At 40.5% G+C, this 12,520-nt stretch overlaps 1 protein-coding gene across 1 annotated transcript; it reads right to left on the reverse strand.

Moving 5' to 3' along the window:
• Positions 1 to 192: 192 nt before the first annotated feature.
• Positions 193 to 8,945, reverse strand: LOC128764032 (cerebellar degeneration-related protein 2-like). The gene is made up of 6 exons (XM_053873411.1): positions 8,704 to 8,945; positions 5,672 to 5,784; positions 4,085 to 4,233; positions 3,856 to 4,020; positions 3,581 to 3,788; positions 193 to 3,472 (listed from the first exon to the last, which is right to left on the reverse strand). The coding sequence occupies exons 1-6, from the start codon at positions 8,780 to 8,782 to the stop codon at positions 2,705 to 2,707; spliced, it is 1,482 nt and encodes a 493-aa protein (XP_053729386.1). The 5' UTR covers positions 8,783 to 8,945; the 3' UTR covers positions 193 to 2,704.
• Between the last annotated feature and the right edge of the window lie 3,575 nt (positions 8,946 to 12,520).

Genomic DNA, 12,520 nt, shown 5'->3' on the forward strand with positions numbered 1-12,520 from the left:
GTACGGAATATTCGGTACTGTACTCGACACAATAGGTCGGTAATTTAAATATATAATTTAAATATATAATATATAATACATTATTAATGAAAAAAATGTGAAGTGTGTGTGTTTCCCAATGTTTAAAAAGGGAAATTGAATCGTAGCTGCCACTACATGTGAAAAAAAATTGAAACAAACAATTCATTACAATGAAGGCTTTATTAAAATAAGGTCTTGGAAGAGCAATACACCTGACAAAAATGTTGAATGCTCACACGACTAAGTTGAGTAATGATGCACACATTTTAACGTGGAGTTCAGCATAAAGCAAATCACACACTAATTTCAAACATGTTAGTAACATTAACATGTAGGCACGAAGAATTAAAAGAAAAAAAATAAATATGCACAAATCCTTAAATCAACATGAAAAACGCAATTGGTAGCACAAACAAATGCAGACTATGAGGCATCATACAAGTGCAATAGGTTACAGTACAGCCTTCCAACAAGATTTCTGAAGGCTCGGTTTTGGCATTTAATCTATAGTCAGCACACATGAACATAACTGAATACAAAATCTTAATCTCCGTTATATCAGGTCAAACAGCAACAAAATCTTCAGCTAGGTAACTTCAACATACATACTGCACTTGGATTTTCCATTTTCGATCAGAGAAATGGATTGTAGTGAAATCTCTGGCAGAGGTACTTGAGCGATCAGAAACATAGTAACATAACTTTAAACAAGTTTAAAAATATCCATACTCAACATTAGCAGTGTTCTTGAGGATTCATAAATCTTAGGAAGGAATATTAATGTTTTGGATTCAGTTAAAGGAGGGATGAAAATCAAGCCAACTGATTAAGAAGTGGCATGTAAAATCTTTAAAACCTTGAAACTTCTTCTGTATCTCCTTTCTGGGATCCCCGATTAAAGCACTTCAAACGAGGAATGAACATTTTTGCCAATTTTTCTTTGAGGCTCCTGAAAAATAAAGATGCGCACAGTAATCATGAAATCAAAAGTATCTCATCTAGAACTGTTGGTAACAATGTTGGCAACCTACAGGAGTATTATAAGTGCAATGACAAGTATATTAGCACCGTCATTCTGGAGACACACTGTGCTAGAAGGCCAGCAACACTGCAGCAAAGACGCAAATGGTGTTATAATCCATTTATTTGAATAGTGTTAAGATAATTTGCTGTTTGCTGCTTTTCAGACCATTTTCTTAGTGTGAAGCGTTGATGTTCAGTGCACTTGTGAGGCTCTTGTTAGAGGCATATTGCTTTTTATTTGAGAAACAGTCCTTGCCTAAAGTTTAAAGGCAGTGACGTGCGAGAGAAGAAAGCTGTTGATTATGTTTTTGTGTTGTGTTATAAAATGCCCTGTCGTGTGAACATGATAGTTTTCAGTCACATAAGAAGCCTTCAAACTCTTTAAGTGAAATTAAAAAATAAAGTTATTAAATGTGATCAGAAAGCACTTTGTTTTGTTAAAAACTGTATACACACTAAATTACTGCATTGCTACCTATTGACCTACTGAGTCTGCATGTTGATGTCATATCTAGCAAAGACAAAAAAAATGTTGCACTGTAAAATCAAGGAAACTGCAGATGCTGGTTGTGACTGCATCAAAGACGTGCCATTTTGGACCATGAAGCAGGTCAGGACACTGGAGGTGTAGAAAAGAGGACAGTGCAACTGGTCTAGAAAGTCAGTGGGGTGAGTGTCATCCTTTTAAAATGTATTCCAGCCCACAAACTGCTGAGGAAATATTAGTCCACATTTGCAAGTCAGAAGTGTTATTTATATTTCAAATTGGACACATCAACAGGGTCATAGCTCTTCAGGTATCTCAAATGAGGTTAGAGAACATGATGTTATTGACAGATCAGTCATTAAACAGGTTAAATAAAAGCAAGCTTTGAATTCTGGTAAGATAAATACTAGTTGCCAGGAGGTAACTACAGTTCTATGAGTACATGTGAAGTCCTCTAACAACTTTGCCATTGGTTTATCCCTCATAAGGCATCGCCTTTGCCCTGACAGATTCTTTATATGCTCTCCACCCAATTGGGGGAAGAGGTGGGCCCCTTAACAAGCCCTCCGCTACTGTGCATCATCAATTTTGAAACTATAATATAACAGGTGCCTAAATCTCATTGCAATTGCCTTTGTATAAAGGAGCTTCATTGATTTTCAAGTTAATGTTTGTTTCAGTTAAAACATTAGAGCTTTGTAGACACTAAATAATCCTTCTTGAAAATGTGGTTGGCTGGGGGCAATGTGTCCTATAAATAATGTAGATAAGACTGCAGCAAATAATGCCTATTTAAATTTGGTTTTCATTAAGGTGAGGTGTGTACTGTCAAACATATTTTTGGATCTATCGGTGCACTAGAGTAGACAACAAAATGGAACTGGAAACACATTAAAGTTGGCATTGAGGAATGGGATTCCATGTATTTCTGAGACCTGCATAATTGAATCATATTATATTACAGCACAGATAGCAAGGTGGAAGGAGCCCATTCACAAAGAATGAGGCAATAAGTGCCTTATTACCTCTCTTTGTTTGTTACTTCTGAAGACACTTCCATCGTTGAAACTGATTCTAGTTTTGTCTGTCTACACCCTTCCTATTGTTTCTAGTGATTATAACCACACTGTTATCTGAAGCGAATATATCGTCTTACACTGATTGCAACAGTGACTAGTGTTTGCTGGATTTCCCAGACTTCCCAGATTTGCCTGATTTAGCTGCTTTGGTTGCTTTGATGTCCATCTTGGTCTTCTGGATACGTGAGAAGATTTCTTTGAACAACGCCTTGTACTCTGGCGTGTTCTGTCCAAGCCGCTTGTCCACAGCTTCTACCTGCTTGCTGATGCTCTCAATGGCCTCTGGAGTGGAGGGTGACTGGGTCGGGCTAGGGGGAGGTGCAGGGGTGGGGCCTATAGCACAGTCTTTCATCGACGGGTCTCTGGAGACAGGTCGAGAAGTCTGGACCTCGGCGTGGCACAGGCTCTCCTCATGGCGCCGACATTTTCCCAACAATTCTTCGTATTTCTCTAGTAAAGCATGGTACTGCTCGTCCACCTCACGAAGGATGGACATGCCTCTTTTTCTGACACTATTGGCATGGAGAGCATAGCTACCCCTCCTGCGGCCAGCGGCATCCCGGGCAATTATGGCATTGAGTGCTGTGTCACTACAGCTCTTTCTCACAGGGTTTGAATCGGGAAGGGACTCTCCTCCCACACCTGCGCCACCTTCAGTCTGCTCTCTAACACCTCCACCTGTCTCAGTGACGTCCACCTCTAGGAAAGTGTCAGTCTCTGGAGTGTTGTTAAGCACAGTCTGGGTCAGAGCAACACCATCGTCCTCACTGCCCAGGAGGAAAGTTCGGGTACGGCGTAGCTGCTGAAGTTCTTGTAGTTCCACCTCCAACTCCCTCACCCTTGCCTGGCAGCTTTCAGCATCCTGAGCGAACAAAACAACACATAGAAGGAAGATCAAACTTTAGTGAGTCCAAATATGAAACCTGAGACACATTTGACTTAAAATTGACTGGCGTGAATTACAGTATACCTGTACTCGCGTCTGTAGCCGTGAGAACTCAGCGACTAGCATGTTGCACTCTTTCTCTACACATTCCCTCCGTCCACGTTCAGTCCTGATAGCAGCCCGCAGAGCGGACACTGCCTCCCTCAGGTGCCGATTCTCTTCTTCGAACGGTTGACGTTTGGCCTCTGTTGAGAAGCTCTCAGCTCGGCCAACCACAAACTCATCCTCGTAACTGATAAACACACAGGCTTAGATTAATAAACATTCAAAAGACTAGTAACAATTAGCTCAGTGTAGACCTTGGTGCGGTACAAAGTTCTCTCAAACAAGGAAAAGAGTGAATGGTCTTGCGGCGTTCCCGTTTTTCCCTCTTGACTCTGAGCTGTTCCAGAGAGCGAAGCTGCTCCACTTGTCCGGACAGAGACTCCACCTGGTTCTGCAGTGTGTCAATGGTTCCAGTTAACCTGCAGCACAGGGAATAGATACTATAAGGATCCAATAAAATGCTATAAAATATAACTTTCTGACCTTTCTATCTTCTGCTGTGAGGCTTTACTGTCCACCACCAGTGTGCGGTTGGTGTGTTCCAACTCTCTTGCCGTACCATCCAGTTGCTCGTAGACTTTAGCATGCTGCTCATTCATGTCGCGCAGGACCTCCAGCTGCTTTGACATGTACTGAGGATTAACACAGTCAAAGAAAGAGCCATTTAAGTACAATAAACAATATATACTACACAATTGTTGTAAATCATATCTGGTCAGCTGTCTTTCTTTTTGTCATTCATTCACACATGCATGAATAAAGTCATCTCAACTCATACATCTTAATCTGTATTTACCCAGCTGAGCCTTCCTTCCACTTACCTATCTAAGTTTAAATCCACATACTTTTACAATGCGGCATCCCTTAACTATAAGCAATCCGATGAGCGTAGATTCCTCTGAAATCTATTGTGTCCACTCAGCTTTAAAATATATCCACCCATACTCTAATTCATCTCACTCTTTCATTCAGCCACCTACTTACATAATACTTTGTCCATATTGTGTTCATCTGTTTTTTAGAGCTGGGATTTCAATCTGCTCACTTAAAAAATAATTAATAATAATGCAGATATAGTATGTATATATAGCATAACTTTGTTTCGCAGGGAACATTTTTCAGTTCACTAATTCCAGCTGCACCTCATTATACAATGTGATCATGCAATAAAAACAACCACGTTGAAGGAGAGTCCATGATGGACAGACAATTGAAGTTACAGTTATAGACGCTACTTTTTTCTTACGGTCTGAACCCTGCAGCTTATACAACGAAATGGCTAATAAATAGATTTTTACAGGCTACACAGAGTCATACTGCCAAAATATTGAGCTTTGTCACATCAAACCGATGAAATCACAGGCTTTTTATTGACCTTAAAGCGCTCAAAATGTGCTGTTTTCGCCTGCGTGTCTGCACCTCTGCCAACAGAGCCGATATCCGAGAGGACCAGAGATGAGAAGCAGCAGTTGAGATCGGCTGTGGTGTCGGAACTTCGCTTTAAGTTCATGCATTCATGATTTAAGATCAGAATGTTGCAGAGTTTGTTTCACGAGTCAGTCTCCATGCTGGACCCCGTTTTCAAAACTAGTTTAGAAGTGATCCTCATTTTTAAGCCTGGTGCACCACTGACCTTTCTACGGCGTAGACAGCACCACTGCACCTCTGGCTTACAGACCGGTGCGGCTCATGTATGAACAAGATCTTTTTTCTTTCTTAAATTAAGCGGGTGCGGCTAATATTCAGGTGCACTCTATAGTCCGTATTTTACAGTATTTGAGGAAAGAAGCACAAAAATGTTGCTCTGTGTACTGCATGCAGCAGAAAGTTCACAGTCATTCTCATATCAAATATTAAATTGTGATGAATTGATAAAAAAAACGAATTAATTAGATGTGACTTAATCTAACATCAATGTATATAACTATTCTATTGTTTCCTGTGTTCAAATATCAACTCATGAATCACACAGCTCTACCACTGATCGATCCTAAGTATCCCCCTTGCTCTTTACATCCAACTGTTTGTGTTATGCCATAGATGCATGTGAATTGAATAGCAGACCCCCACCTCAATTTCCTGCACTTGCTCTTCATTAGTGATGTACATCTGCTGCAGCGAGTCCTCTAGCTCCTTGTTCCTCTCCAGCAGTGTCTTTCCCAACTCTGCAGCCAGGTGGAGGTCTAAAAAAAGAGGTAGGAATTTAATGAAGTTGTTCTTGCAAAAAGAGCTGCAACAAATGACAAAGGATGGGAGAGACAGAGAGGAATTGTAGGTTTAAAAAAAGGAAATCATTTGTACTAAGGAGAAACTGGACACATTTTTATTACCAACTGCTAAAATTGATGGAGTAGAAGTCTATTTCAGGAGTAGAATGATCTCATTAGCTGAAGAAGAGAGAGTCATCCTGAACATCCGGCGACACATGACAAGGTGCCAGCGAATTCTTTAAAAACCACAGCTCCATTCTCAATTTGGCAGTTGGAGTATTCTATCGATTCTGCTTTCTTCATTCTTTTTTGATAAAATGCGTACAAGCCAACACAATTAATATGATTACATCTCAGATCTGTGCCCATCAACATCTTCTCCATCTTCTCCTTTCTCTCTTTCATTAGACTAATTGGAGAGCTATACCTGATGTTGCCTGGAGCTCCATCTGGGCTGATTTACACACTCCATGTACACACTCACTTTTCTGTTTACTTACCCGTTGATAGCAGTTTCTAAAGAATCTCTTTCACAATAAAAAAACAAAAAAACAAAACACAGACATTTTTCCATGACTAATATTACATAAGCAGATACCATTAAGTCAGCAACATGTCAGTAAATTTATGTTCATATATCATAAACATTGAAGATAGTTTTTTTTTTGTTCAAATGTAAACTATTTGATGACATAACTTATTCGTGTTACCCACAAACTTTTTCCTAATATTTTTAGCAAACAACCGCAGTGCTCAGTATGAACACTTCAGCTAATGTAGTTCAAATGCTAATTTAGCCTACTGTAGCCATCAGAGATTGTTCTTCATAAAGTAGAACATATAGGGGGAAAGAATATAAAATCAGCCGCTGAAAGACATAAAATAAAAACTATATTCAATCTTGAAGTATTTTTAAAGAGAGTATGAAAGCATAAGTGTATATGTTTAGAACTTAAAGAGCACATTCATCATATCATTTGTGATATAATATTCTTAATACAGGAGCAAAATATCTCAACAGTCCAAATGTCATATGTAATAGCAGTGTGATTAGCGGCACATAGTGCACTGCGACTGAATATTAACTTTATTTATGATGACATTTGAGAGACCACATTTCTTATTGTGACATTCTAACGCCAGGTGACAGTTTTCCATTATTTAGAGAATCGGGTTCTGTGTTCACTTGTAAAAATCTATCCAATCAAAATAAGAAATGCTATGTGCAAATAACAAATAAAGTTTTTTTTTTAATTGTCCAGTGTTGCTTAGACATCAACAACAGAGGAGGCCAGTGATGTTATAGTAGATGGGAGGAAGAGAGCTAATCAATACAGCTCCTTCCACACTAAACAACTTAAGAAGTCAATCCTTCCCACACACAGGCCTCGCCTCCTTCAGCCTGAAAACTGAGCCATACTGTTTGAAAGCATTGAGACAGGCATGTCAAAAGTAATCACATCTGGGATGAGGAATCGATTTTCTGTGTGCTTCCAATGACAGTGTCCATCCAGCTTCAGAAAAAACACAATTCCAGAAGCACTTTGCATGAACACATGCATACTTGACATTTTTTAGTGGTGACGGTTTCATCCACAAGCCCAACTACTCACTTGAGAGCTCATGGAATTTCTGGAAAACCAAGTATCCTTCTTTCCAATACCGAAGCAAAATGTACCAGGACTGAAGCAGAATACTACCCAGTGAATATTTTTTAAAAACTAAAAATTTCACCAAAAATACATGTATATTATAATACACTGTAGACTACATGAATATATATGAAACGTTCGCAACTGAAACAACTGCACAATTTAAAAAGGAAGTCCTGAAATGTATTGCATCTTGACAGTTTGAAATTTTAATCATCGTGTTGAGCACTGTCTCTTCAGCCGAGACTTGTAATATATCTAGAACTGTCACTCATGGTCATAGTTCGAAGAACACAAAGCTCTGGCATAACTATCATGTACAAGGGCACACGCACACACACACACACTTAGACACACACACACCTGCCATTTTGTCTTCCCATCACCAGGACCACTGATGTGCGATATTTGGCTTCATGCAAAAGGATGGGAAAACACCAGTGTGCCAGGATGTTAACATATGTGTGGGTGAGGTGCTGTGTATGCGTATCCACTCCATTAAAACCACTGCATCAGCAGCAGCTCAGCTCCAGCAATGTATCATTAGAATTGTTTGGCAAGCGATGGGCAGAGGAGGCGAGACAGGAAATGAGAGAGTGCTGCAGAGGACAACCAGGAGATTTCATATTTGATGAGTCACTTTTAGAGTTTTGATCCAGTGAAGTACATCTGAATCAGCATATATTAGGACAAGCAGAAAGCGTGCATGACATTTGATGACACCTTTATCCCATGGTTTATGAATAACTAGCTGATTTTGAAGCATATGAATGAATAGTTTAGCATGCTGACTAGAGACAGCTCTGTGAGCAGGGATCTAAACCAGAGAGGGGTCTTGATGCAAAACTATTCGTGATGGATGATGCATTTGTATCTAACCAAGAAGAGCCAGCTACAGAGTCCTGTCTTGCAGTAACTGCAAACTTAAATGTCACCTCTAGGTGCCAGTGTAATTTACATGAGTGCTGTCAAAGCACTAGATGAATCTTTGGGTTGTTGCGTTTTATTCTTTATCCGTTCTCTGATAACTCGTTGCACGGTGCTCAATGATATCTTTGGAGCATGTAAAGGCCTTGTTTGGCATGGTTTCAGAGCATTGTTGTGAGGGCATCATTTTACTCGATTAATATTTCCGTTAGCACATTAAATTTCTATATAAGAGCTGTGGCCGTTGCTGAGGCACCGGCCGGTGTTCTGGGAGGATGCTGCGTTGGGTGATGATGGTGTCTGGGTTCCTTACCCTGCTCGAGGTCCTGCTGGTCGTACCATGGCTCTTCCTCTTCGGTAACGAATTCGTCCATCCTCCCTGAGCTGAGCATGGGGCAACCCCGCTTTCAAGAGCCGTCAAACAGCAGCACAGTGTCAACAATGGAGCTCCAGGCCGGGCAGCTCCTTCAAGACAGCGAGCCGGAGCTGCGCCCACTGTTGTGGAGCTACGCGTTTCCTGTTTGCTTCCTCTCTCCTCTCAGCTCTCCCCCTCTTCGTCCCCCACCGTCCAGCACCGAGCCATCCCCAACACCCCGAGCCGCACCGATACGTGGCAGCGGTGTTGCAGCAGCAGCAGCAGCAGCAGCGGTCACTCGCTGATCAGCTGGCGGTGCCTTCACGGCCCGCTCGTAAACGCCATAATTACCCTGCTTTGTTTAATGAAGAAGAGGTGACGTCACCCACCAAGCACGCTCTCAGGCGATAGGCGTGTTTCAAAGCAGCCTTTGCATTGTCAGCCGTTAATTCCTAATGAATAAAGCCGGCACACTTTATTTCTAACGAGCATTTCACTGTTACAATGCTGCCATACCGATGCTTCCATTTGTTCAGCTCAAAGTAATTGTTTTTCTTCATAGGCCTTGGAGAGGAAAACGGTCAAATAATACAACGGCTGGCCTATCAGCATTGAATATATACTGCACTTTAAGCTTCTTTTTTAGCTGAAAATATAGATATCCTGCAGATACCACGTCCAGACAATATGTCATATTTAATCACGTTTTAGTCACTTTTGTTTTATGTGTGAGATGGTACAAACAACGCGATCATGAATTTATTTCTCTTAAATACACGTTGATGAATGCTCAAATATCGGTCACGATCGTGTCGTTCTCTTACATAAAACGATTCACAGCTACTTTCCATGCACACACACACAAAAAAAAAAATACGGTAATTTTAGGAACGCATTGTACAACTGAAGACAACTATGGGGTAAATATAATAATGTGGTCGTTTACGTCTGCTGCCCCCATGTGTTAAACATCTGTCATCACATCAACAAAGCTACATCACGTGTTTGTGAAGCGTATTATTTGGTGAGAAGTACAGGCTTGAATAAATATATTTGAACAGATTAACAGTTTTCTATATTTCGTAAGACTCTCTTTGAACGCTGCAATTAATCTTTAATTATCATTTAAAACAAGTCAAAACAGGGTTTTTTTTGCAACAGGGAGTAAGTTTCATTCGTTAGAAAGCTTGAATAATGTTTGAATAATCCTCATATTAAATGTCATAAAACTCATGTGAAGCCGTCTTTTGTAAAATGCTGGTGTCCTTTTTAACCAGGCGCAATTTTCTATTTCAACTTTAGAAACTCTAGTCTGGAACAACGCATGCATATTGAAGTGCTAAATGCTCCCGGCTGCAAATCTCTGTAACCCAATAAATGGAGGACATGATAATTCATTTCTGAAATTAGAATGGCAGAATTAGGTCATATAGGAATGAAAGGAAGTAAAAGAAGGTAAAATAACACTATTAGAGAAAGGTTAGTGTTATTGCTTTTTAAAATAGTATTTGCTTGTCCTTTTATTTGAGTGATTCTATGTTTGTCGATCCTTCTTTTCAACTTTTCAACACCAGAGAAAAACTCAGTTACTCAGTTAAGCAGATATTATTTTCAATCATCTTACTTCAGCTCTTCATGCAGAGATTGCTGGCTGGCGGATCACAGAGTCATTGTTCGATCTGTGAAATCACTGTTAGATTGAAAACAACCATTGCTTTCTGGATGGCTCACACAGGACTTCGAATTGATGCTTCATGCAGTAACTGGCATCAGATTTAATGCTTTAAACCATTTCCCCTGGTGACTGATTTTAAATGCTTTTTCCAATACCTTGTGATGCGCCACTGACCATGAAGTAAGTCTTTTAACAAAACTCTTAATGTAGCAAAATCTTTTTTAATGTCAGAACGAAACAGGTTCTCATTGTTCTCATTTATTGACGCCTTTCCCGTGGCATTGTTTTCTTCACCTATGATGACGGCGAGTCTCACAGGGGGAGATAAGGACAACTGTAGGAAAATGCAGCAGTGGAAAACAAAGCGCATGCTTCGGCGAAATGTGGGAGTCGGCAGTTGGCAGGACACCAGATGGATGCACACACCACAGACTGCTCCTTTTTGAAGGAGCTCCGTCTCCACGGTGACTGAAGACAAAAAAGGAGGCCCTGCCACAGCTGGTCTGTGGAAGCAGGGAAGGGGGGTGGATAAGGAGAAAACAGTGAATGTTCAAATGTACAGACATGGACTGGAGCGAGGGGGAGACGCTGTGAGAGAGCCTGTTTGGAAAGTCATGTAGGTTTGGAAAAGGGGGAGGGTGAAAGAAGAGGAGGGCAGAGCAAGGAGGTACACAAACTCCCTGAAAACTGGTGTTTGCTGAAGGAAAGAAGTAGTTGTTTGGGGACTGTTGTCAGCTCACAACATTGATTCTACACAAGGATTATTAATTATATTAAGACAAGCTTGGACTTCTCTTACAAGAGAACACAACATAAAAGGTGAGGGGGTGTGGAAACTGGCAGAAGAAGTCTGTGAAACATCGGGGGGGGATTTTATGTGAATCTGGACGCCATCAGGCAGAAGTCAGAACCGCTACTTTGCTGCAGTAAGTAACACTGTTTGTTTTCTTTTTAAGTCAAAGTCAGCTAAAACAGAGAACTGTTTGAAAGTAATCTGAAAAGCATCGGCGACTTCAGCGACTGAGTCACAGAAAGCTTGATAATCCAATGATAAGTGTTTTACAATTTATGCCAATTTGTCAGTCATTCTGAGACTGAAAAGTTTGCAGATCAAGGGCTACAAGAGGAAAGAGACGGAATACATTTCAATGCGTGTTTTGTTAAACTCAAAGCTAGCCATGAGGAACAAATTTAAATTCTTCAAATCGTTCCACAATTAACTATTTACATGCTTCTCGCCCACAACAGTTCTAGAAGTTGCATTTGAAGTTCATTTGTCCAAAGTGTGCTTTTATTCCTTTGACTTGCTTGGGTGTCTACATGACTGCCTTATTATAACGCCTCTCGACCAATCTGCTGTTTAACTGTGTAGTGTGAGCATTGAATGTCTGTGCAGTTGAGAGTCATCACCTCGCCCAGAGACTCCTGCTGATGACAGGCCAGTGTAGAAATACCAGGCCAGAAATAGCCTTCCCTGGCTTTATTATGGGTTAGTAGGCCAGTGTGTGGATTCACATACCCAGAGTGGCTTGAAAACACACATGAAGATAGTTCATTAGAATAATTTGTCAGTGCACTCCAGGAGTTTGCTTAGGAGGGATCTGCAATAATTGCATGGTTGGAGTCTTAAATTGCACGGCTGACTTCAGGGTGGGGCTGAAGATAAATATAACTTCCCCATGTTGCAACTGAACCTTTTTTTGCCTCTAAAATGTGTTTCACAGTGTAACGTCGTCTGACGTGGGAACATACAACAGATCTGCTGGCAGCATGGATGAGGAGGTGATGGATATTCTTCAGAAGGTGTGGACCAAATTGCAGGGTCTCCCTCAAGCAAATCCACTGGAACTTGGAGCTTTCTTTGTCCTCTTGCTCTTTGTCTGTAAGTTGAAGAATCTTCTGTTGGTAAGATATCCGAATCATGGCTAATGAATAACTCATTTTGCAACTCTCCTAAATCTAACTTAAAGGAAGATTTTATCAGCACAATAATGTTTACAATGTTATGTTTGTAGCATGTTTTTGAACCTCTTATTCTCAAGAATGTTCTTGACAATATCTATTGGGCTGTTGTAGTAAACAAATGTCTTCAAATGTCTA

Source organism: Synchiropus splendidus, chromosome 1, assembly GCF_027744825.2.
Source record: "Synchiropus splendidus isolate RoL2022-P1 chromosome 1, RoL_Sspl_1.0, whole genome shotgun sequence".
Taxonomy (NCBI): Eukaryota; Metazoa; Chordata; class Actinopteri; order Syngnathiformes; family Callionymidae; genus Synchiropus; species Synchiropus splendidus.

Bases quoted from the DNA above. Each gene is read 5' to 3' on its own strand.
- LOC128764032 (XM_053873411.1), bottom strand. From the start codon at position 8,782: ATGCTCAGCTCAGGGAGGATGGACGAATTCGTTACCGAAGAGGAAGAG. The intron at 4,234-5,671 runs GTGGGGGTCTGC...GTTAATCCTCAG, and splicing joins AGCAAGTGCAGGAAATTGAG to TACATGTCAAAGCAGCTGGA. The intron at 3,789-3,855 runs GTCTACACTGAG...TGTGTTTATCAG, and splicing joins GAACTTTGTACCGCACCAAG to TTACGAGGATGAGTTTGTGG.